The sequence below is a fragment of the Gouania willdenowi genome, chromosome 12 (assembly GCF_900634775.1).
Source record: "Gouania willdenowi chromosome 12, fGouWil2.1, whole genome shotgun sequence".
NCBI classification, from domain to species: Eukaryota; Metazoa; Chordata; class Actinopteri; order Blenniiformes; family Gobiesocidae; genus Gouania; species Gouania willdenowi.
The window spans coordinates 5,271,576-5,298,526 of NC_041055.1; the positions used below are offsets into that span (position 1 = coordinate 5,271,576).

General features: G+C 38.4%; 1 protein-coding gene across 1 annotated transcript in view; it reads right to left on the reverse strand.

The window, feature by feature from the left end:
- Positions 1 to 3,440: 3,440 nt before the first annotated feature.
- Positions 3,441 to 26,951, reverse strand: part of LOC114473303 (ephrin-A5b-like) — a 133,538-nt gene continuing 110,027 nt past the window's right edge. The window contains exons 2-5 of the mRNA XM_028462845.1: positions 14,307 to 14,599; positions 6,179 to 6,244; positions 6,010 to 6,090; positions 3,441 to 4,238 (exon numbers count right to left, since the gene is read on the reverse strand). Of these exons, the coding sequence (XP_028318646.1) occupies positions 4,114 to 4,238; positions 6,010 to 6,090; positions 6,179 to 6,244; positions 14,307 to 14,599 (565 nt within the window). The 3' untranslated portion in view covers positions 3,441 to 4,113. The remainder of the gene's footprint in view (positions 4,239 to 6,009; positions 6,091 to 6,178; positions 6,245 to 14,306; positions 14,600 to 26,951) is intronic.

Consider the following 26,951-nt stretch of genomic DNA (forward strand, 5'->3'; position numbering starts at 1 on the left):
AAGCCTCGGCTGTCTAGGCTTCTTTTTTTTATGGTATGCGGCACATTGGTCCAGAGTGTCCCAAATTGTCCTACATTTCAAATTGTCAACACAATTTGGAACAATGTAGGACAATTTGAGACAATGTGGAACAATTTGGGCCACTCTGGGACAATGTAGGACAATTTGGGCCACTCTGGGACAATGTAGGACACTTTGGGCCACTCTGGGACAATGTAGGACAATTTGAGACAATGTAGGACAATTTGGGCCACTCTGGGACAATGTAGGACAATTTGAGACAATATAGAATCATTTGGGCCACTCTGGGACAATGTAGGACAATTTGAGACAATATAGAATAATTTGGGCCACTCTGGGACAATGTAAGACACTTTGGGCCACTCTGGGACAATGTAAGACAATTTGGGCCACTCTGGGACAATGTAGGACAATTTGAGACAATATAGAATAATTTGGGCCACTCTGGGACAATGTAAGACACTTAAGGCCACTCTGGGACAATGTAGGACAATTTGAGACAATGTAGGACAATTTGGGCCACTCTGGGACAATGTAGGACAATTTGAGACAATATAGAATAATTTGGGCCACTCTGGGACAATGTAGGACAATTTGGGCCACTCTGGGACAATGTAGAAGAATTTGAGACAATGTAGGACAATTTGGGACACTCTGCCGCATACCACAAGAAACTGGCATATGGCGGAAAAAAAAGCTGCCGTGGCACAAGCCACTTTTGGTTCTCGCCATCTCTCCAAGGTTTCACCACCCAGTTTATAAATCCTGACTAGCTTTAGCTTTGGTTAGCTAAAGTAATCGGACTAAGATGACGTTTGGCACAAAGAGATGAAGCTTGAAATGTGATGGAGCATTTGGGCCACGGTCAGGAGAAGTAAAACCAAGATGGAGAGATTTCATCGTGAATCCAAACTTTCCTGGAAAAAGAGTTAAACAACTACTGCTAACTATGGGTTAGCTTAAAACCTGTAGCATTCCCATTAACTCCTGCTGGAAAAAAAGACAATTTAACAACCCAGGATTATTCAAAAAATGCATGATATGGATTTATGAAGTTAAAGTTAGTAAATAATTGTATATTTCTTTGCCTAAAAAGTCTAAAGTTTACATTCAAATCTTGCAAGATTTCGGATTTTGCAAGTTTTCACATTTTACATCTAACGCTAGATTTAACAGGAAAATAACAAGAGTAGGTGAGGGTTTATTCCACGTCATATTTGTATTTTCCTTTCATGAAGTTGATTCCATGGTTTCCATCCGTTGTCTGTGATGGCCGTACAAACATCTCTAACCCACAGAGGAGCACTTGTGCTAAAAGAAGAACATCTCCCAGATTTTATTGGAAAAAAATGAAAAAACAGCTTTTTTTTTTTTTTTTTTTTTGTAACCTCATGTTAGGAAAGGACACATCCCTGAACTCTTGTTGGAAAATTGCGTCTATTTACAAAAACCTGTGTGATGACAGTGGCTCACAGAAACAATGGTGTGACAGTGAAACTACACAGGTGACATCGGTTAATGACAAATCTGGAACAAACTACACTTTCTACACCCTGATATCAGACATCAGACTCTTTTTTTCCCCTCCTTCTTCTTCTTTAACTTTGTTAAACACATTATTTTGAAACCATCAACGATCAGTCCAAACAAATACGACAAACGTGATTTTTTTTTTTTGATTTTTTTTTGTGGGTATTCAAGCTGTTCAAGTGTATCGCTGCTGAGACACAAACACAACGTGAAACCAGGTAACTGCATGTAAATGGTGTAAATTGTACAAAGGCTTTATAGAAGGAAACCATGAAAACATTGTGCTAAATATCACCTCACAGAAATCCATCCTCCTACACCTTCATGATTAACTCCACAGTCAGTAATCAGTTCAAATAGTGTGTGAAATAAATATAATTAATTCATATTAAAATAACTACATTTACCATCCATTACGTTGCAGTAATGTCGCAATTTGTCCACTAGGGGGACGATACAAAATTGGAACATAACATTAAGGGATTATTTATGCTTAGTTTAAGTAAAAAGTAAACTTAATCAAATTATATTGATCTCTGCATCAATTTTTTAAATTAGCAGGGATGTCATGCTAGTTTGTTAAACTGTTTGTCCACCTTCGTATATTTATTTTTTCCTTTAGAATAGATTGCGTTGTCTGTAGCCATACTTAATGTAGCTTTAAATAGAACTGTAAAATTAACCACATGGTATTGTGTTGTCAAAAGGCCACGCCCACCTCCCCCAACTTTATAGCAGAGATACAACTTTTATCACAGTTGTACTTTTTTTTTTTCTGCCTTTTGTGTAAATTGTGTATTTCTTGTCATTTTGTTGTCAGTGTGTATTTTTGTATATCATTGTTGTCTTTTTGTGTATCTTCATTGTCGTCATGTATATCTTTGCTATTTTATGTGTCTTTCCCATGGTTTTGTGCGCTCTTGTTGACATTGTGTGTACTTTTCTTATCACTGTGTGTTTTTGTGTTCATTGTGTGTATTTTCGTTGTCATTGTGTGTATTTTTGTTGTCATTTTGCATATATTTGTTGTCTTTTTGTACATCTTTGTCTTCGTGTACGGTTCATCTTTGCTGTTATTCTGTGCATTTTCCATCGTTTTGTATGTTTTCGTTGACATTGTGTGTATTTTTGTTGTCATTGTGCGTATTTGTGTTCATTGTGTGTATTTTTTATTGTCATTTTGTCTATGTTTGTTGTCTTTTTTTCAATCTTTTGTGATGTTTTTGTGTATTTTTGTTCTTGGTTTGTGTATTTTCAGAGTCATTGTTTTGGGGGCCACTCATACTCAGACCACATGTGGCCCTCATGTGTTAAACAAGCTATATACGTGTATATGACGTGTATAATGTCAATGTATCATGCACATCTTTCCGCTTTTTTACTGCTGCCGCTGAAGCGTGGATACTTTGTTAAGAATTTCATATAGAATAAAATCTGTGTGAGTAAATACACTTTTCTGTGTTTTGATTCTGAAAACTATGTTTTAATACTCATCTGAGGAGGTAAAGAGAATAAAGTGTCTTTGAGTAAATCTTGCATTTAAATGACCTTACCGTGAATCGGTAAGATGTTAAAAAAGGTCTCATATTTTGTTTTCCGGTCGAGCAGCGATACACCTGCAACGCTAGCTAGCTTACTTGGTAAGTGGTTTTGTTTCTTTCTTTTTTATCGTACTTACAGACTAAACAGGAACCCAACAAAAGCACAAGGACTTCACAATAAATAGGAAAATACACTTTGCCTGGCACAACACCGTGATGACTTCTACACTCTGTTTCAAACATTTTAACTGTACACCCGTGTTGGTTTGCTACTCTTCAATTTAGTGATTTATTTAAAAAAAAAAAAAACAAAACAAAAAAAATACATTATTCTAATATTAAACCGTTTCTAGCAAGCACTAAAGAAAAAGAACAAGTACGAGTGCTTCTTCTTCTTGAAATTATCTTTTTTTTTCTGTTTTCTTTGAGTCCATCGCTCAGCAACCGCATCCTAGCAACCGTATCATTTGTTACAGTCCTCTCTTGTTCCGTTGTGCGACGTCTCACTCCTGAACCGTCGTTGGCAGCAGATGATTTGTGTTGTCGGGGGGGGGAATGATTCGGTGATTCTCCAACGCAGAAAAAAAAAAACTGTGCGCACGTAAACGTCTGAGGATTTCTTTCTTTCCACGTGTGAATTAACGCATTAATGAGCGCATACACGTGGCGTTCATATGTCTAGCTTTGTGTGCTCGCTTTTTACCACGAGAAAAAGGACGTAATATATGTTATGCTATGAGTAGGCGGGGCTAATAGGCGCGAGGCGATGAAAGCCCCGTAAGCTGCCGCCGGCAAGTGTAGAATCGCGCGAGTTGGCAGTTTACAAAGTCAAAAAATAACACAAAACCAAGAAAAGCGTTTGGCTTCAGCGTGGAAGTCCCTTCCTCTCTCTTTATCCACGGAGAGATTGTCAGTGTATTCGTCTGAAAAAAAAGTGCTCCTTGAGGGGGACGGGTTTCAGGGTAACACAGGCCTGTGTTTCAGTCACAGAGCAGTTCAAAAAACTACGCAGAACCAGGCGCTATAAAGACAAGATGGCTGCCAGGAGCATGAGGGCGGAGCTTAGGAGCAGCGTGGAGATCTGCTGCCGTCCCACGGAGTTCACATCCCGTCTCGCTGGCTCAGGTGACTCGTGACTGATGCCGTCTGCGGGGAAAGAAACAAAAATTAGCGTCGAGATCGGACAAAGTACGAATAATTGACCGGGAAGGAGATTATTTAAACCAGGGGTTCTCAATCTTGGGGTCGCAAGACACTGGGAGGGGGTCGCCAGATGCCTTCAAGAAATTAAGAATTTGAGCCAACTTGCCATATTTTAACCTATTTTCATCACTTTTTCTTGCCATATTTTTGCTCGTTAATGCATTTTTGCTACTTTATTCCCATTTCTGCTACTTTCTGCACATTTTTTTCCCACTTGCAAGACATTTTCGGCACTTATAAACCCTTTCCACCACGTTTCCTACCTAATGTCGCATATGTTGACCCATTATTGTCACTTTTAACCGCTTTTCACCATATTTCATGCTCATTTTTGCCAATTCAACCACATTCACAATTTGTATGCCCATTATTTGCCAGCTTAAACTAATTGTTCCAATACTGACACTTTGAACCTTAATTCCACTTTTTCTGTCCGTTTTTGGCCACTCTAATTTACAACTTTTAACCAAATTCTGTGGTTTTTAAATCCCATTTCACCACTTTTTCCATCATTTTTGATCACTTTTAACCCATTTTATTTCTGATTAAAGCAAGGATTTATATTTTTAATATGACTATATACAATGGTGAAAAAATTTATAAACTTTCTGGATAACAGTGGATATTATTCAGATGAATAAATAAATGTGGTTATCACAGATTCATAGAACAATGGACCATCATTTTACTGACTTTATGGATGGACCCCAAAAATCTCTCCCCTTTATTCCTCCTTATAGATGGTCCTGTCTACACATGACTGTTCTTCAATGTTCATGTCTGTGTTCAACCACCTTCGGCTACAGTGGGGGTCCCTGGTCTATGAAGCCTTTATTTTGGGGGTCACGGGCTGAAAAGTTTGAGAACCACTGATTTAAACAAATGATAAATGATGAGAACCAAAGAACAACACAACATCTACAGGAAAAAAAACACACAAAAATGCTAATATGAGCTAAGTATTGAGTATTGAAACTAACTATCTTAGTGCTTAAATAACTTAATGCTAACTGAATCTGCCATAAAAACGACGTAGAACTGTAATTACATCTAAAATGGTAAAATTGGAAAAAGCAGTAAAAACATTAATAAACCTGAGGAGAAATGCACACACAAAAAAACGTTTAAACACTCAACAATAACACAAACCAAATACAAATAAATGTTGTAGGACAAGCTGACTACAAGACTAAGACAGATTAAATAGTTAAAGAATCAAAAGCCAAAGCAGAAAATACAAATAAAAGTGGAAAACAAAGTAGATTAAATCAAATCAGGGTCATCATTACCAATGTGAGTGCTCTAAAAGCCAAACTTAGCCTAGCTTAGTATCACCTAGCCTAGCCTAGCGCTAACTACCGTATTCTAATAGTTTGACACTGTAAACGACTTCTTCAAATGTGTATGTAATTACTTTTTTATGACGCATTTGAAACTGAGCTTCTTTATTGCTAGTCCGGGTTTCATGAAAACATTGTTGTCGTTCAGCTAATGGAGATTTTACGAGTTTGAAATGTCAATCTGAGAATTAGGGCTGTAAATTGAGAACGGGGATGGTTTGATGATTAAACCTGTGGATGTAGTCGTTATAAAAGCAGAAGAGCATTTTTACATTGTCTTACTAATGATGACTCAATGACCATCTGGACAAAATATTGTTTCATAAACAGTGGAAAGTCATGAATCACAGCGATGAGTGCACGTTCCCACTGACCTCTTGGTTCTAGTGAGTTGTGACTTCTGTCGTCAAAGTCCACTCCTTCCTGAGAGCTGCCGGAGCTTTTCACACAATTGTCTTTGAACAACAAAGAGGAGATGTGGAGATTAGACCCCGTGCGTTAGACGACGGAACGGGAGAAAAGACACAACAAGCTTTGACTCACTCTGAGGCCGGACGAAGACTTTGAGACGTAGGCAGCTCCGTCTTCCTTTGTCGTCGGTGATGGAGGCTGCGGAAACATCATGTGACGTCATCAAAAACAGCAACAAAAAAAAAAAGAAATAACCACCTTATTTTGGACGATAGAGGTCTTCATGGGCCAGGGATAGGTTACTGATTACTATTTTATTTAAATTTATTCTATTTTTTTTATCTTTTTCTAATTTATGTCCGTCCCACAGTCGTATATTTGCACTATTATCCCATGTTGGGATTTATTTTTGTTCTTACTGTCTGCTATTCTATTGTGTGCTGCAACGTGTGAATTTACGCTATGGGGATTAATATAGATTTGTTCTGTTCAATTCTATTCTACAATTGTTGTACACAACGTAGAATTTAGAATATTATTTTAAATATTAAAACACCATAAACTCCAGAAAATGTATAAAACTAATACAAGATGTCACGTTCAAGGAAATAAATTAAAAAAAAAAGTTTAAATTCAGTGAAAATTACAATAACGGCTGCTGCTTTCTATGATACGGGAATAATTATGGGTTATATGACAATTCAAAGCAGCGGGAAGTTATTAAAACAAATAAAGAACAGTTTGTGTTTATGTATGGATCATATAGACAGTAATTTAAAAAAAATGAAAGAATGAGAAACAAAACTGTAAAAAAGAAAAAATGTAATTCAAGAAGTTTGAATCATAATACACAAAATAACTAAAAAATATACATAAAATGACAGAAAAAAGCACAAAATGTCAACGAAAATATGCAAAAATAATTAATACACACAAACGGATTCGAAAAATACACAAAACAGAAAAACGACATGAAATGACAGAAAAGACTTTTAAAAAAAACACAAAATTATTCCAAAATTATACAGAATGGCAGAAAAATACACAAGAAGACTCAAAAAACACACAAAATAGCAACAAAAAAAAAATAGCTAAGCCCTGAACCCGAACAAGCTAGCTTTCTTGGCTAGCGGAGAAATTAGAGACGAGTCTTTAATTAATTTTAACATTACTACACGTGACATTACACACGTATTATTATCATTAAAGGAGGTAAAATAAACAGACCAAACATAAGGCACATCAAGCAGGAGAGAGGGAAACTATTGCTGCTACGCTAGCACTGCTAACTGTGGCTAAAAACGACAGAAACAAGTAGGTTGACAGAATCATATAAAAAGGAAATTCTTCATTACTAGTGTGAGCAGTACAACATGTTCAACATTAAATAACTTCTGCTCAGTTGTAAATGGGCTTTTAGACTTAGTAAATTAGCAGCAGGTGCTACGTTTCTTCTTCCAAAAGCACCATCCTGTTTTTCCTCGTCTCTCAAACTTTTCCAGCCATAAAAATTAAATTCAGCCAAACCATTTCAGCTCCGTTCAAAGGAAGCATCAGAAATCAGAAAGAAAAGGAGATTTAAGTGGTTTAAACGCATGCAGCATGTTGGTGCCAGATGTGCCAGTTTTATATTGGTTTACAGGTAAAGCATCACTTTTTAGCAATAACATGTTATTGTAATCTGATTACTTTTCTCAATAAATGAGTAAAGTAAGGGATTATAATTGAAGAAGCTGAATTACTGCGTTACTAAATGAAACCGTCTCGCTACTGCTTGTTGGGCGTCTCCTGTTTTTTTCTTTTTGGTTTTTTTTGCATTACCGAATAGTCAGCCACCGTAAGTGGCGCAACATCATTGGTAAAAAAACACACCCGAAAATCCAAGCCGATTGGAAGTACCGACATTACTTTGAGTTTAAATCAAAGAATTTCACCTAAAATCTGAGTAAGCACTTAGCAAGCCGTCACAGGAAGGTAAAACTCATTGAGTTGCCAATTTCCACCGTAGACTCCAAATCGCTCCGACGCATTGTAGAAAAAATACCGGCCATAAACGGCGTCAAGCTGCCCACGGAGAAAGTCAGAAATATAAGTTAATAGAAGGAAGAGTTATTTTACACATAATTTGTGCATGACATTTTTGAAAAGTAACTTAATTACATTAAGTACAGTAAATAAATACCTAGTTACTTCAAGTTAAATCAATAAATTGACTGAATTATTCCCTAATTAGTATTTTCAAGTAACTTGAACAACACTGCTCATCATCATGAAAACAGAATTCTAACAACAAATGAAAAAGTGCATCAAATGTAATCCATCAACTTAAAAGTGTAGTTTATACTTATTATGTATTTATTTTTTCTGTACAGTCTTTCATTTCTACTTAGGACACATAATACAATCCATGTTGCCTTCCTTAAATTAATGCTTTTACGTTGTTGACAGATGTATGAAGTATAGATCTGTTCCTGTTGAAGCCCAATGACTAACTGTACAAACTGGAGCTGTTCCCACGTTCTTTTTTAACTCAGACTTCCTCATTTGTCACCGTCTCGTCTGATTTCAACGCTCACACACACACTGAGTCTGGTTCTTCTGTCCTGGAGCAACATGACTGTAACTCCAGCTCCTCAGTGCAACCCTACACCGCGGGTCATCTGGATGCCACCGCCGCTGCCTCGTCACCATGACGACGTGACGGCGGGACCCTCACCGTCACACACTTGCTCAGACACGTCGGGCCATGTAACGTGGCACCGACGGCCCATTGCCGCGGCTTTGAAGCCAGCGGCGGATCCTCGTGTATACACGGACCACGTCGGCCTGCTTTCCTGACACTGATCGTTTTATCTCAGCCAACAAAGCACTTTGTATTCTCCATGACAGTGGAACCATGCTCAGGTCCTTATCCGTGTAGATCTGCAGAATCGGACTCAGGGTCTGAAGCACGGGGGCTTTGTGGTGAGACGGTCCTGGCTCTCACACGGGGGGAGTGCCAGACTCTCAACTGTCTCCTCTGAAAATTGGATTTCTATCCCCGGAGATTAGGATCAGGCTTCCCTGGCCTCAGCGCGGCTCTATTAGAAAAACACACCGACCCTGTGCGCTCACATCACATCACAGACCCCTCTCTGCCATCCCCCAGGGTTCACGCGGATCCTTAAAAAGCGTTAAATTCATGAATCTAAAAATAAGGCCTTAATTGTCATTAAAATATCTTAACTATCAGGGCATCTTGTGGCCAAAAGTGACACTTTGGGTGTTTTTATTTGTTTGTCTCTCAATAGTTTGGTCATTTTTAAGGCCAGTTGTATGCAGGGGTAGTAAAAGTACTACTAGTCTTCAGAACTCAAAGAAAAGTATAGATACTTGAATAAAAATGACTCTGACAAAAGTTAAAGTATGGAAGTTGCTCCCTTACTTGAGTAAAAGTTAAAAAAAAAAAAGCACACGCTACAAAATGTACCTAAAGGTATTGTAGATGATGTTTAGCTTCCGGGTGGATCATCAAGACTATTGGTCCTCCTAATTGTCATCCATGTTCACGAAAGGCCGTCGTACGTGCTTGTGGTCGTGCCCGGTGCGCACCGGGTCCTTTGAAAATGGATTTTCACTTACCGGTGGCGAGTCTGACATAGTGGGAAAAGTGCAAATCTTCTTTTGTAAGGTAAGCTTGTATGACCGATGTCTACACCAACTTGTAAACAGAGCTGTGCACGAGGAAAACGGGGCTCGTGCACGCTCACCCGCACACGTAGGCGTGTTGCACATGCGCGTTTTTTTTACAAAATGTGGAGAAGGCGTTTCTTTTTTAAACATCGTCCACAATACCTTTAAGTAAAAAGTAAAACAATAATAATAAAACAGGGTTTTTAAACCAGCAAATTGCATATATTTTATTTTATAAGAACTTGTAGAAAACTGGTACACGGAAACAAGTCATTAATAAGGAGTAGAAAGTACCGATATTTGTTTAAACAAGTTCTGATGAACTACGGCTGGGCCCACGGAACGTCTACGTGCCGAAGAGCACGTACCACGTTCCCGAGAATTCAGTCAAATGACTCGGTTCCACCGAGTAAAAAAAATGAAATTGTGCGACGTTAAATTGCCTTTGAAACAATATATCACACAACTATGTTACGATAAATTTAGAAATTACGGGAAAAGGTCTCCGAGAGGCTCTTGACATGCGCTCATAGAATATCCATGTCAAATTACAGCCCGATTCAACAAACATTAACGGAGAAGGCATCATTTGAAAAATGGGGCCCCCTGGCGCCCCCGTGGTACATACGGAATAATGGGCCCCATTCATATGGGGTATAATGGTATGCGTCAATGATTCGGTATCGCCAACTGTCGCAATATTTGATTCACAAATAACTGAGAAAACAACTTTCATGGAAATTGCCTAAAAAAGGGGGTGGGCCTCAGGGCCCTAATCAAATTGTGTGTGGCATAATCATAATCTACGTTGGATTACATTTGAAATGACTATTTTACCATAGATTTGGAAGTTATTGAAAATGGAGGGTGGGACCCTGGGCCCAAATCAAAAATCGGGCTCCAAAGCTGGATGCGTACACATCCATAGATTATAGCTACCAAATTTCAGCCCGATCCGTTCACGAATGACAGAGTAGCAGCAATTTTAACTGGTGTACACAACAATAAGAAGAACAACAACAAAGTGAGTGGTGTTTTGATTCCGGTAGTCCGGCCTAAAAAGTAAAGAGTAAAAGTAAAAAGTGACAAAAAATCAATAAATACTCATGTAAAGTACAGATACCAGAAAAAACTATTCAAGTACAGTACCAAAGTATTTCTTCTTCGTTACTTGTCACCTCTGGTTGTATGAAATTTTGCCACTATTGTTTTATTTTATTTTTATTTGCTTGATTCCAAACTCCTGCGTATTGGGAGTGTATAGAAAAGGACATATGTATCATACTGACACCTTGTAACCTCATGACCTAATTTGCCCCATTGACTCCCATTGTAACCACACATTTTTCATATACTGTAATCATGACATAACATAATGCTTGTTCAGTTATTACCTAATAGATCAAAGCTTCTCCCTTCAAAATAAAGGGAAAATCTGTATTAGGTGTAATTACCACCTACCAACCACAGACCATTCTAGAAAATTTTAGGGAAATTTCAGCGAAGGTCTGGATTTTTTATCTTCCAAAATATACAAGGTGTACAAGTGAACTTCTTTCTTTAAAACGGTCCTTGTGTCAAAAATAATAATGCGTTTTTGGAAATACTACATATTCAGTGTTTTTCTTGCTTAAAAAGAAATAGAGGTTCTCATGATATAAAATCTATACAAACATAAAAAGGCTTTGAAAATTATAATACATTTTATATTTATGGATAGATCTGAAGTAGTTGAAAAGATCTGATGCAGAGGAAGTAAAAGAAAAAATTCATGGAGTACGTTTTTATTGCACTTTTATGAGATGTACACAAAGTGTACAAGTGTATGTAAATTTAAAGGAGTGCACAAGGGTTAAATCATTGTTTCAAAAGTCTAAAATATAAACAAATTATAAGTTTTTATGATTGCAATTAGTGTCACATTTCAAAATAAATGGTAACATTCGTTTTTTTAAAATATATAGAATTGACCGAAACATCGCCCAATCACGACAGAGGAACCAACAACCAAACAGTGTTGTAGTTTCAGCGAGAAATATTTGTTGAAGGTTTTATTTTTTGTATTTTTGTTGTTGTTTCATAGATTTCTGGCTATTTTTGTAGCCATCTTGTGTGTTTTGATTATTTCAGTTTTTTTTGTTGTTGTGTATTTTGCTGTCATTTTGTGTATTTTTGTGTGTTTACTTTGGGGGCCGCCAGTTGCACGTCTGCACTAAACAGTGGAGAAAACATACCCTAACCCTATGTAAACGATGTCTTAAATGTCATTTCAAATGGCATTAAAAGGTCCTGATCCCCGTGACCTTTGACCTACCAGGAGAAGCTCACCTCCTGCTCTCCCTGTGGGTGTCACTGAGTGTGACAGACAGCCTGAAGGTGTCGCCCTAATGACGATGAGGAGAGTCCGTGTGTCCCCCCCCACTTTTTTTTACATTTGTCATTTTCATGGCTACTTGCCATCAGCGATGCCTCCGTATGCTACACTGGTATTAACTCTCAGCTATTGTTAGGTGTCGGGAGGCTAAGACGCTGTCAACGCTGAATGTGACACTGATACCAGCAGCTGAGAAAACACGCCAGAACAAAACCAGTATGGCTAGATCTGGACGTGTACAGTATACGCTCCTTCCCAACTGATAAAATGATTATTTTGAGGCTTTTTAAAGCAATCCAAAGAGTGTAAATGAGGAAACTTTTTTCATCGTCTTGGGTCTTTTTCTACTCAAACAGACTTTGTACCACTTATTAGAGCAGTGGACAAATCTTTTCCAATCTATAAAATACCAACACCCAACTCTAACCGTGGCCACGCCCCTACTAACTAGGGGTGCTTTCACACGTGCCTCTTTGCGCCGCACCATGCTTCGCTTCCTCAGATACTCCGGTCGTTTTGCGATGCATGAAAGGTCACTGAAACTCTGGTGCGGAGCAACCAAGCGAACTCTGGTCCTCGGAAAAAAGCAGCTGTGCCGCTGCTGCTGCGCTGCCGTCATGGTAACAGGCACGAGCATGCATTCACAACCCAGTGCTGCTCCAGCAGCAACACACACAAATATCCATCCATCCATCCATTTTCAGAGTGGCTTTGTCAGCACACACAAAAACACGTCACATTTCCTCACTCACTTCCGTATTTCTCCCACATCACACATTCAACTGCTCCATTTTATCTGCGTATATATTCTCATATCTTCACATATTACACATCCTTACTGGTAAATTACTGGTGATATGACGGCTCTGAGCGCTGACAGATGGAGATGGGGCGGAGTCATCTCTGTGTTTATGTAGAGCATTAGCGCAGGTTGTGGCATCATGTGATTATGGGTTATTTTTGAATTATTATTAATGACTTTTCTGTGGGGATTAGTTTAGGTTTTCCTTTGGAAGAGATAGGAAGAGAAACCAAATATAGGACGTGACGGCGTGACTGTCAGTAGTGACAGGGCAGAGCCACATAGTCACAGCATTGGAGGCGGAAGTATTCTGTCCAATCAGAGAGCGACCGTTTCGCCTGCGTGACGTCCAGAAAGTTTGGTGCGCTTGGCAAATAGAATGTGTGAAGGTGGACCAGACCAAATTAAAATGCAACAATGTTGCAGATTCACCACCTGAACCAAACAAAGTCCAAGACTATATATGTGAAAGCACCCAAAAACTAAAAGTTTCTCAAAAATGAAAATAAAAACAATAAAATTTACATTTTTACGATAATTATTATTATTTTTTAAATGGTTTTGTGTTGTTTTTTAAGGGTTGAGTTTACCATACATTTACCATAATAATAGTAATAATGGCTTAGATTTATATAGCTCTTTTTTAAGGAGACTCAGAGCGCGTACAGAAACCATTATTCATAGAAGCGCTGCTGCCATTTTGCGCCTACGGCCCCTCTGACCACCACCAACATTCATACACAATTCATACACATTCATACGAAGCAATGTGGGTTGCCTTGCCCAAGGACACAATGGCAATTACCTGGCTAGAGCGGGGTTCTAACTCCCAACCTTTCAGTCATTAGACAACCCACTCTACCACTGAACCACGGTCGCCTTTACCGTAACTGTGTTTGAATGTTTTTACAAAATATGTGTTTGTCTAAAGACTTCAGCAACTGTAGTTGATTAAATCGCCCGTGATGAGTCGCTTGAACATAGCTACGCTTTTTGCTCGCTTCATCTACCCCAGTGACGTGGGGAGAAACTTAGATGTTGCGACACAGCGTCACTCGAAGTCGCATGAAAAGTTAAAAACTCTCAACGACTTCCAGCGACTCAGATTGCACGATTGAGTTGCTAAAATTGTGCGAATTGCGTCACTTGAAGTCGCGTCATTTACAATCATGTTTAATGTAATCTAAATTGCCAAAGTAGCTGAAGTTGCATTCGGTATGAACAAACCATAACAGGTTACAGGTTGCTATTTTCTTTTTACACATTCTACATTCTATTTGTAGAATGTGTATGGGATTTGTACTTCCTCATCAGGAAACAAACCACTACTGAAGAACCAAGAAGTTGCTTTAAGAAAAGCCTTAATGGAAAACAATCAAACCATTTAATCCCATTGGTCATCAAATACTCACAGATGTAGTAATACTCTCTGCCTGGGCGGAACTCGAAGCCCAAGGAGAACGGAGTGAAGAGCTGGAACTTCTCCGAGAACTTGAGCGGCCCGTTGGGCGACAGCGGACGGTTGCACTCCCAACGCTTGAAGCCTTTGGCCGTGTGATCACAGGAGCTGTAGCCGTCGTAGTTGACCATGTAGAGGATGTAGCGCTCGGCGCGCTCGTCGGACACGGGGCCGACGTAGTGCGGACAGTAGACGTCCAGGTAGTCGTTGATGCAGACGTCAATGTGGTAGTCGCCGCGGTAGAATCTGGAAGAGAAGAAATTTCAGCTCAATATTACTACACCAGCGAAAGGAACTCAGAAATATTAACAAGTTCTTTTATAGAACCTGTAGAAAATATCACGCATTTGTAATTTTCCTTGTGAAAAGTGTGGTTCAATGAGAAGAAAGTCTTCATAAACGGTGAACACATGGAGTTGTAAAGTGTTGTGCTATGAAATATTGCGAGATCGCTCAGTTGAGAAATTTGGAGGGATTTGAGCGTAACTTTGACTTCTAAAGCAATTATTTAGAAGATTTTACTTAATTCATCCCGATTAAGCATTAATTATGAGTTTGGGGTTGTTTTGTTTGTCAGTAATTACATCAAATTAGGGAAAGCCAATGAAATGGAATACGTGAAATTAAGATTTAGAAAAATTGGAACAAGAAATCCCTATTGTAGCATGTGCTAAGTCAGTTTAAAGTGTTAGCTAAGTGATATGATCATTAGCGTAAATGCTGCCTGAGCTAATGTCAGTGCTACATACAGTATGTTATGGTTTAATTTATTTAGACAATATTTTTCAGGAAATTTACTTTGAACTCCTGATATGTTTTGACTGCCAACTGTCAGTCTTCCTCAGAGGCATCTACTGATCGCTCGATCATGTGTTCTTATGATTAGTTTTGGGGCGTGGCCAGAAATAAAACAGAAATGTGAATATTGTCACATTCTCTGTATTCTCAAGAATTCACGAGGACACATGAAAGTGATCAGTAGATGCCTTTGAGGAAGACTGACAGTTGGCAGTCGAAACATGTCAGGAGATTAAAGTAAATTTGAAATTGTCTGAATAGATTCAACCTTATTACCATATTACTTAAAAAAGAAGACAAAATGAACTTGGTGGAATTATGACGTCAGTGCTTTCACTTATTTTACTTAACGTAGAGGACGAAGTAACTTATTAACATGTTTGAAGGCTCTCTTTAGGGCCATAGAGACACATCACTAAGGAATCTATTAGTGTGAAATCTTTAGAACATTTTGGATTGGTCAGCGATTGGAGGAAATCAGTGAAAGTTGCTCCTAGTTGGGGATTGATGTCCAGTATTCTGCGTTACGGAATTGCTTCATGTCACTCAGTCATCTCTAGGAAGAATCAGTAGACACTGAAACCACTCTCGACACTTTGGTCAATGCTAAACCACATATCTGCAGTCCCTGTGCTGCTGAAATTAAAGTCTGCTCGCTAATCCCCTGGTTAGCATGTGCCGTTAGCAGCTTTGAGAGGATCCCTGGGCAGAGGGAGTTTTTCATTAGTCCAATATGACAGCTTCATGTCAGAGGCCCTTGAGGAATGTGGGATTCTGGGAGAAGAAGGCGGCGGTGGACCTGCTCTTTAATGAGACCGCGGTCCGTCTGATGTTTACTGTAAACTCAGCAGATAATTAGGAGGAGGAAGTTGATGGTTGATGTCAGGTATTCATACCTGCAGGGGAAACCACCCACTGCTGTATAAGGTTGTCCTACCCAGCCACGGATCAGTCTGGAATGTGTCTGTACAGCTGTACGGTGTCACTGACATGCCAGGGATGTCTTCCATGTCTCGGCTCTGTTCACAGCGAGAGTCCGACTCTGATTCAGGTTTCCATTACAGATTTTCACAAAATAAAAGTAGAATTGTGCTTTGAACGTGTTCCCATTGAAGGTTGTTTTGGAGCCTCGTGACTCCTGTGTAATATCATCTTGTGAGACTCCAAACCTCCTTATAACACTGTACATTCCTTTGTTGTTTCACGTCTATGTGGCAGTAATCATTTTTATGTAAAATGCTAAGAAATGTCTCGGTCTCCTCTTCTGTCCACATGTACCGCGCCATGTTTTCTCTGAGAGAAGTGGTCACGTGACCATGTATGTCACGTCATGCGACGCGTATTTGCGGGAAAAGTGTTTCCATTGCGTTTTTGCGATACATTTCAATATCGAAATGTGTGAAATTCCTCCTCATGAAAGCGTAAAAACTTTTTTAGCAATATTTGAGTGTTTTTTTTCGAAATTCAGGTGTTTCCATTACCAGACTTAGACTTTGTGAATTTCAAAGGGAAATGGAAACCGACCGTGCTTTGTTTTCTTGGAGATACAGTAAGTGGTCATGTGACCATGTACGTCACGTCATGTGACTCACATTTGCGGAAAAAGTGTTTCCATAGCGCTTTTGCTATACATTTCAATATTGAAATGTGTGAAATTCCACCTCGTGAAAGCGTAAAACGTTTTTGCGATAATTCAGTGTTTTTCTGAAGTTTCCATTACCAGTTTTTATTGCACTATTTACTATTTAGATTTTACGCATTTCCAACGGTAATGGAAACCCAGCTTCTGATTTAGGTTTCCTCTTGGACTTTTTATGCCGATCAGCTGACTGGCAGCCAGGTGAGAGGGGGGGGGGGGGGGGGGGGGGGGGGGTAGCAGAGCAGCTGTTACTGAGACGGAGGAGACGTGTCGGGTTGTGGTTACAAGGATTGTAGATGTGCTGCAGGATTAGTGGCCCGCCTACTGGGTGTTCAGTGTGAGCGATGTTAGCATGTGAGCCATGTCAGCCATACCTCAAGCCTTTATTCTTCCTGAAACCAAACCCTGACTCTCTCTCCCTGGCCCTCAGCTCTGGACTCTCTCCTGTGTCCTGCTGATATTATGACTTTGTCCTTCTGTGGATTTACTCCACTGTAACTCCAGTCTGGTGATAATTAACGGCAACATGAGAGTGGCCCTTCAGTTTAGTGTGGATTAGGAAGAGTTTCCACCTGCTACCGACGTTTCTAAAAGTAGGAAAGGAAATTGTTTTAAACGGACTTAAGTAATACATTCCAATGGTCACAATCACAATCACAGAAGAGAGAACTTTCCCCAGAATTATATCCGAGGTAGACTTATTAGAGGGCCAAGAATCGTTCCTGATCAGGGGAAGTATCGGTTACTTTGGGGGTGCAGAGTTTAGAGAGCTGATGTCTGATTAGATAGAGTGTTCAGCGAATAGAATTACAGGAATGTCGCTCATTAATCTGCACGATGGAGGCTTCTACCAACAAAGAGTTCGACCGCTGGACGTACAAAGAGGTGGAGGACACACTCCTGCACAGCTGTGTGCAGCAGAGATGGTCAGTTGTGATATTGTGATCTGGGGCCACATTATTAACATTTATGTAGAATATCGTCCAATCTGAGCATTAAAACAGGAATGTTTTTTGTATTTTTGGAGGCTTTTTGTCTGTTTTTGTTGTTATTTTGTATATTTTACTCTCATTTTGTGTGTTTTTGTTCCAACTCTTTTCATTAACATTTTCAGCACAAATAAGAACAGGTACATTTCTGAAGTTTGACAACAAAACCCCTCACTCCCCTCCCTTGTTCCACACGCACGCACGCACGCACGCACGCACTTTATACATTTTGTGTGTTTTATCTTATTTTGTATGTTTTTATCTCATTTTGTGTGTTTTTGTTTGGGTCATTTTGTGTTAATTTTTTGTTGTTTTGTGTACTTTTGTGATTTTACTTTACTGTCCTTTTGTGTTTTTCGATTCATTTTTAAGTGTTTTTGGAGTTATTTTGTGTGTTTTTGTTTACCCATATTTTTGTCATTTTACGTATTTTTTGTTGTCATTAGTTCGCTTTTTCGTTTTGTTGTCATTTGTTTTTTTTTTACAAGTTAAATTGTAAGTTTGTGTTATTGTTGTGATATTTTTGGTACATCGTTGCCATTTTGTTGTATTTTTTTCCCCTTTGTTGTCATTCTGTGTTTTTTATATTATTTTTGGAGTCATTTTGTCGGTTTTTGTTGTCATATATTTTTGGTTGTTGATTCATTTATTTATTTTTGCACTTTTTGTCTATTTTTCCTTCATTTTGGAGTCTTTTTGGAGTCAATCTACTGTTACGTACATGTGGTCACATATGAATGGAAGCTGGAATTCAAAACGTGGTGGAAACGCACACATCACTGGTCCTTTCGTCAACTATCGTTCCAGGACATTTCAATGGAAAAGTGGTTTAACCAAAGATTTGTAGCAGCTGTCATACATCGGAGTGACGGCTCAGTGAGGTCAGTGATCAATAGTGCAAACACAAGTAAGACGGCCTGATTGTGTGTGTGTGTGTGTGTGTGTGTGTGTGTGGGAGGTCAGAAAAGCTAAAGAGGAACGTCTGCCCACATCACAGGATAATAAATGAGTGTGTCCTGCTGTGGTGAGGGAGGAGGCTCGGGTTTTGTTGTTTATAATTATCCTAACAGGGTACGTCACTTTTATTTTTTTTGACGGAATCAAAACATCTTGATACCTACTTATCGTTTGTTTCTCCCAACTTATATTTCTACTAATACTTTAAAGAGAATTTAAGAAAAGATACTTCTTTATTATAATTATTTTACCATTAAACTTGATTAACGACGTGTACGCTGATATGATCTCCCATAATGGCTTTCGTAGTTACGTTAAAAAACAAATTAAATGCCAAAAAAACCTTCAAAAGAACACAGAGATTGAAGACTAAGATATTTGTTATTGGATGTAGTCATGGGAACGTTTTACGTCTAGTTCCATCTGATCCGAACCAAAGTTAATACATTTTCTGGTCTTTTTTTTGTAAAGCAAAAGTTAACGTGCTATTCTAAGACTAAATTAGCACAATGACTAAAACTATGACTCCCAACAACTAAAAACTATTTGAACTACTTTTTGAAAACTACAAGAAGTGATTTTCTCGTCTGTAACAAGACTCAAGTCAAGCAAAAATAAGTTTCATTTGAAAAAAGTAGATGTCTAATCAGTCTGAATTAAAATTTCTCTTTTAATTCAGACTGAAACTAAACAGATGCGTCAGAGAGAAATACCGGGAGAGATAAAGGAATCACATTCCCAGAGGCCGCTTCTGAGGATCAATGCGTGATGAAATGGGAAAGCTCCAGAGACTTCTGCAGTTTTGAGATGTTTCGATGCTCTGGAGTCATGGCGTAGCCGCACTGACAGCACCGCGAGTCTGTCTGCTTCTACTTAAACCCTAATTCATATCGAGAGGCTGCTCGAAGCTTTAGTGCTCCTCTCCAGCCACAACAGATCGATACAGACAAATTGCTATTCGGTATAAAAATAATACAGGAGACAAACTGGGACGCGTGCAATAAATACAGCCGAGGAGATCAACAGGAACGGCTGGAGATCAGGGAGAGGAAAAACATAAGGAAAGACTGAAGCACTAGCGGAGAAAAGAAGTTGGCTAAGTACACTCACTGGTCTGCTGCTGTTGCCCAACCTGGCAACTAGCAACAGCAGGCGCTGTCTCACCCGTGGATGATGAGACACCCGCACTTTGATAAAAAACAAAAATTCATCCCCATCACATTTTACAGATGGATTCATTGTTGAAAACATATTGGTTCAGTTAGATTCATTGAATGGTGATCAAGCCACTCACAGTCAGACATTTGACGAAGCCGCCGTTCAGAGACGGTAAACAAAGAGTTAACATCGATGAGTAAAGTGACAAAAAAAATGAGTAACAGGTGGCAAAAAATGGGCCAAAAGTGGCAAGAAAAGAGTGAAAAGTGAAAGGTCAAGAGGGGCAAAAAAAAATTGACAAAAAAAGGAAACAGGTGGTATGTAATGGCTAAAGATAGCTTAAATCAGCAAAATGTGGCAAAACAACAGTGAAAAAGGGCAAAAATGCAGAACAAAAAGAGGAAAAATGTAGAGATAAAGGAAACAAGTATTATTTATTGAACCAAAAGATGTTTATTTGGATGAAAAGTGGCAAAAATGGTTAAAGAATGGACAAAAATTTGATTGAAGTGTCAAAACAACTTGCAAAAATTGACAAAAATTGGGAAAAAGGGATATTTATTGGCAAAAGGAAGCTAAATTCTGAAAAGAAAAAAAAAAAAAAAAAAATGAAAAAAGGGGCAAAAATGGGACAAAATAAAGCTGAGTGAAAATATCAATTTAATCGATTTTGGATCGATTTCATTAACATTTATAAAAATTAATGCAAAGGTGCTGAAATTGATATTTATTTTATTTAAATTTTTACTTAAACCCCAGTATTCTGACGATAGCGGCGCAACGTGAAGTGCTTTCAATGCAAACATGGCGGACGCAGACTTTGCACCTAAAGACACCCCAGCTGAAGTCAGAAGTTTGGAATTACTGTTTTTAAAAAAATGAAAACACACACGAGCTTGATCAAAGTAAAGCTATTTTGGAAGTGAGGTACTGTAGAAATATCACAAATCTCAAAAAACACTTAATGAGGTACCACTCTGCTACGCTAAAGTCCGCCTCCGACGCGGCGCCCAGGTTTAAACAGAACAATCTGACAGAATCTCTACAACGACCTCCAGAGTCTCTACATGCTATAAAAATAACGGCGGCTATCGCAGCTTTTATTTACACAGATTTACGCCCGTACTCGGTGGTGGAAAACGAAGGCTTCAAGCAGCTCCTGGATGTGTGTGCGTGTGCGTCCTCCACGTGTGTGTGTGTGTGTGTGTGTTCCAATATTACTGCAGGTCCCACATAATACCTCGTTTAAATTTGAAAAGCCCCTCTTGGAATCAGTCTTTTGAATAAAATGTTATTTCTTGTCTATACAATGTCTGTGAGTATTTATTAGTGGAGGATCTAAGCATGACTTAATAAAATAAATAAAATAAACTCTCATCTTCATCATGACCCTTCATCAATTCAACCAATAAATTAGATTTAAAGTAAGACTGGGACAAAGATAAAAATAAATTTGACCCTCAGAGAGTTCTACATTACCTCAGTGTTCCAGAAACACTGTCCCTCAGATGTTTCTGTACATAAATTGAAGTAAGAGTTATGACTTTAATAACTAGATATAACCAGTACTGTTTGTGTAACACTGGATAAATCTATTTCTTTTTTTTTTTATTGTTTATGGACCAAACAGAAAATAAAGAACTTTCCTATTTGTGACTGCATTGTAGGGATTTGTCTACATAAACATTGATATTTCTAATAATTCACCATACGAACAGCTTTTTCTCTGACAATATGTATGATATCCAAGTAAAACTGGAAAAATAAATCAATACTAAATCAAATCGAATCGTGATTAATTGATTCAAAACCCGAATATTTGGGAAACTGGCTGTGATACCCAGCTCTAGGACAAAGAAAATGGCCAAATAAAAAGGTAAAAAGGGGTCAAAAAGTTTCCCCCCTTTTAAGGTTTTTAATTAAAATTAAGACATAAAGAGCCACATGTTGAGGATGACTGACTTAATAACCGCTTTATCATTGTTTTACTAAACTAATTGAATAAACTAAATTAGGAGTCGAGGGTTGCCCAACCCTTAGAACACCATCACTTTTAAAATGGCTGCTCCACTCCTGGACAATCAAAACATCACTGAGAACTCTTGTAAACCTGTGCACACACTGGGAATCATCAATGATTCCAGTCAGATCTGACCAAGAGTTCAGAGAACACTTTGGCCAAGACCAGTAAACAAATGACGAGGACATTCAGTTAAAAACACACCGTAGCATCTTCCTGATCACTTCTATTCTTTGAACCATAACCAACAGAACAGCCATTTTCAGTCCGTACTGGGACTTTTCTCTACATTTCCCAGTTAACCCATTTATACCCTGGATTACAGAACTATTCAAGCACTACAGGACCGTGAGGGAGGCGAGATGGCACCGACCAGGCCTTCAAGACCATCAGGTTCACAAAGACTGTTGAGCATTATTTCCTGACTAAACCTCTAGTATTATTCATGATAGTTTGACGTAGTTAACCCTTTGAAGTACCATTGAACGCCCAGTTCAGAAAGGGTCTGACCAGTCCTCTTTAGTCAGCTTTAACAGTGCCAGGGTCCGTTTCCTCCTACATTAGAGTGGATTTAGTTGCAGACACAACTTTTGGTTCAAACTGAACCAGATTTGTCTGAATGCGTCACATTTTCCCAATTGATTTCCAGAACAGTCAGGAAGTCGTTTGGGCCTAATGTTGTTTCTGAACCCGATTCAACAGATTTCTCGGCTTTTATCAAGAAAACCGTTAAAAAGAAGGACTTGTCTGTTTCCATCGAGCGTGGCTGAGGCACTTTTTTCCCCATCTACAGAAATGAGAATAACTCTTGCCTGACTTTTCTTGACCCAATCCTAGTTTGGGGCCATGTGACAAATGTGAGAAAAACTAGTTTGAGTTCCAGTATACTGAATCGTGCGATGTGATTGAGTTTAGTTCTTCAGTTCCAGTTCACAGAGAGAAACCAGTGACTTCAAACCTAGAACTGAACCAGATTTACACGTTTTAAACTTTAGTTCTTGTCTGAAAGCGCTGGCTTTTCTAAATTGAGTCCTGGAACCAGAACAGTCAGGAAGTCATTTGGGCCTAATGTTGTTTTTGAACCTGATTCAACAGCATTTTCTGCTTTTATCTTAGAAACCCTTAAAAAGAACGACTGGTCTGTTTCCATCGAGCGTTGCTGAGGCACATTGTTCCCATCTGCAGAGCTGAGAATAACTCTTCTTGGACTGTGAGTGGAGTCTGGCTAGGATGGACTGGTGTGACATGCTTTATGATCGGACCCGCAGACATCCACTTAGAGTGCACGTCTCAACCGGGTCAAATATGGCCGAGCGGAGACACTGCATGTGGATCGGAGGCGTTTATTGCGCACAACCATAAAGATGATCAGTGAGCGACCACGGATGGGCCAGATGTTGGCCAGATGCTGGCTGTAAGGAGTGGCCAACGTGAAATATTCATAAGAGACACAAAGGGAATGACATCCCAGTGCTTTGAAACAAAGAATTCACCTGTGATTCTTTCACACCAGGATCGTCAAGAACTCGCTTCAATGGGCGGGGCAATGTGGATAACTAGCATCTTGAAGTTGCTCAGTTTGTATTGAGGTTGAGTTTTTTCTGCATATTAGTCATTTTAAAGCTTTTATTGGTCACTATGTCCCATCAGCGCTACGTCAACGTGCCAAGACCTCCATCTGCATCTGAACTAGAGTCTACCTCTTTGATCCGTGCCAGAGTTGGGTTGCGTGGTCACACCTTAAGAGACTATACGAGGAATCAAACCCAGGGATGGGGAAAGCAAGTGTGAACGCACCCTGAGACCCACAGAAGCTCATCTATGACAGAAGAAAAGAAGAAAGTAATATTTCTGTCTTTTCTGTGTCTTTTTTGTAACGATATTTCGGTGTGTTTCAAACTATCACATACTATCAGAGTATTCTAGTCATCAAATAACATACATTTAATTAAAGCAATTGCAAATATAGAATATAAATCACAGAACATTATTTAAAATGTAACATGTATTATTACATACATATTACACAAAGGACAAAAAATAAAATAAAATAAAATAAAATTGGTGCAAAAAAAAATCTAAATAAAAAAATCATGAATTTTCTCCAGATAAATAAGAATGTTTTTAGGCAGAGAACATTTATCCATTATATTTTGTAACCATTGCAGCCCAATTTTACTGGTTTTTACCTTTCAATTTCCACCACCTAAATCCTGGATGTGTTATTAGTGATCAATAACACATTCACCACTTTGGGATGTTTTTACTTTAGAAATGTTAATAAAGTTCATTTAAATAAAACAAAGCAATGAGCTGTGTTTTCAGACGGTGAATCTGTGGTTAAATAAAGACAAAAGTATGTTAGTGTTGTTCTAAATGACTCATTAACGCTAAACGCCTTCACCCATTCGTCTTGGGGATTCCTGCTCTCTGATTGGCTGGCTGACTGATGGGTGGTTGGAGGATCTTATCAATAAATCAGTAACTGGAGAGCTTAGGAAAGCACAGAGGGAGGGTTTAATCCCTGCTTTCAGACGTAGGGCGCCCCGACGTGTTTGCCTTCTTTATCCCCATCTGTTGTGTTTGAGTCGCACAGGTAAGGAAGGGGCGGAGCCATTGCCCCCCAGACGTTTGGAGGAACAAAGAACAACGATGGGGGACGCAGAATGAGCTAGATCAGACATGGGCAACGAGTGGCGCGGTGGCCACATGCTGCCCCCGGGTTATTTTTGTGTGGGTCCCCAGAATAAATACACAAAATGACATTAAAAACACACAAAATGACAAATAAAGTGAAAGAAAACTATAAAATAATCAAAATGACTCCAGGAAAACACAAGGTAACTTCAAAAATACAGAAAAATAAATGACAAATACACAAAACACGAACAGAAATGCATAAATTTCCTCGAAAATCAAAAAAAAAAGAAAAAGAAAACTGCTAATTTAACATTTGCCAAGGGACTTCAGTTGTAAACGAGCAGTTAGCTATAGATTAATACAATATAGAGAAATGGCAGCATTTCTGTTTCAAATTGTCTCTTTAACACAACTTTTAACACAGCGGGGCCACAACAATGTGATAATCCAAGATTCAAGTCAGTATGTAGAATAATCTGAGCTTTAATACAGGACAGAACAAATAGTTTGTGTAGTTTTCAAGTCATTTTGTGTGTTTCAGTTGCATATATTTATGCATTTGTTGACCTTTTCTATATTTTTCTGGCACTTTGTAATTTTTGTGTACTTTTGTAGTCTTATTTTGTGTTTTTCTGTAATTTTGATTGTTTTTGTTGCATATATCTGTGCTTTTGTGTACTTTTGTTGACCTTTTGTGTATTTTTCTGTCATTTTGTGTGTTTTTTGAGCCAATTTTGTGTATATTTGCTGTCGCTTTGCAATTTTGGAGTCAATTTTGGGTACTTTTGTTGTCTTTCTTTATTTTTCTGTCATTTTATGTGTTTTTTAGTCATTTTTGTTGTCACTTTGGGTTTTTGAAATCATTTTTGTGTACTTTTGTTGTCCTTTTTTGTATTTTTCTGTCATTTTGTGTATTTTTGTTGTCGTTTTGGGTTTTTGGAGTCATTTTTGTGTACTTTTCTGGTCCTTTTTTGCATTTTTCTGTCATTTTGTGTATTTTTGTTGTCGTTTTGGGTTTTTGGAGTCATTTTTGTGTACTTTTGTTGTCCTTTTTTGTATTTTTCTGTCATTTTGTGTATTTTTGTTGTCGTTTTGGGTTTTTGGAGTCATTTTTGTGTACTTTTCTCATCCTTTTTTGTATTTTTCTGTCATTTTGGATGTTTTTGGAGTCGTTTTGTGCCATGCTACAAGTTACTAATGTCTGCTTTAACAAATACACTAATATAACTATGCAGAGTGGGGACAATATTGTAGCCTTGCTTTCCAAGCACCTGTTGAGACATTTGAAACGTTATGGTAACATAATGTGATTGGTTTCCATTAGAATTGTGATGGATCTGTGTCGTTAATGGTTGAAGTCTCTGAAAGATGCGGTGGAGCGAGACCATTGATAGCTTTATGAGGAAACCACAGTAAACAGCAGTAGTTTAAAACACATTCAACAGTTTGCCGACCGTGCCAGGAAAGTTTCTTTAAGGGAAAATCACTCTGAAATGTAAGAACAGTTAATGAATCATTCCTGTTTCACTCCCTGACAATAAATAAGGATTAAATGAGGTTTAAGTGTGTCTCTGTGCAGCCGTGGATCACATTTATGGGGGATTTCTTTCTCCTCTGTTCCTTCGCTGGCTCGGAGAACGGAAAAGTGTCCGTGCAGATCGGTGAGGAGCGCTGAGATTCACAGGCTTTTGTTTCTTTTACTCATTATGTGACAGAATGAATAGAGTTTTACACGATTTATTCCCGTTTAGACTTCTAGTCCTGTTTGCTAATGAATCGCTCAGCATAGACGTAACGTATTCACACTAAACTGTTTCAGTACAGACAGTCGGACATAGCAGCTAACTAGCTTAGCATCTGCTAACCGAGCCGTAGCCCACAGGTCAGGGTTGAGGTCAATTACATTCTTCAATTACAGTAATCTCTTCAATTGTCAATGTTCAATTACAACTCAGTTATGATTATGGTGACAGACATTTTTCTGTTGCATTTATCTTCCTCTTGTGTTAGCTTTCTGTTAGCATCTCTTTTGATAACGGGTTAGTTTTGTCTTCAATCAACTTAAAATACACTAAAAAATATGAATTTGTTTTTCATCTCTTGAAACCCTGATGGGTTTCCTTATCCAGGAAAATAAAGGTATTATTATTTTTGGTTTGGATGTCTGAGCCTTTTTTCTGTCAGTATAGCCCTAGATTTAAATGTTTTTAAATGATAATATGATCCTTAAAAGAAGTGTTAACTACCGGTAATATATTTCTTTAATTTATTTAAAATGTATTTAATTACAATTGGTTTTAAAGTGAAAGAATGAAAATATTAAAATAAATACACGTGTTTGAAGAGACTTGAATTTAAGGAAAATAATCTTTCCATTAAATATAAGAAATAATATTG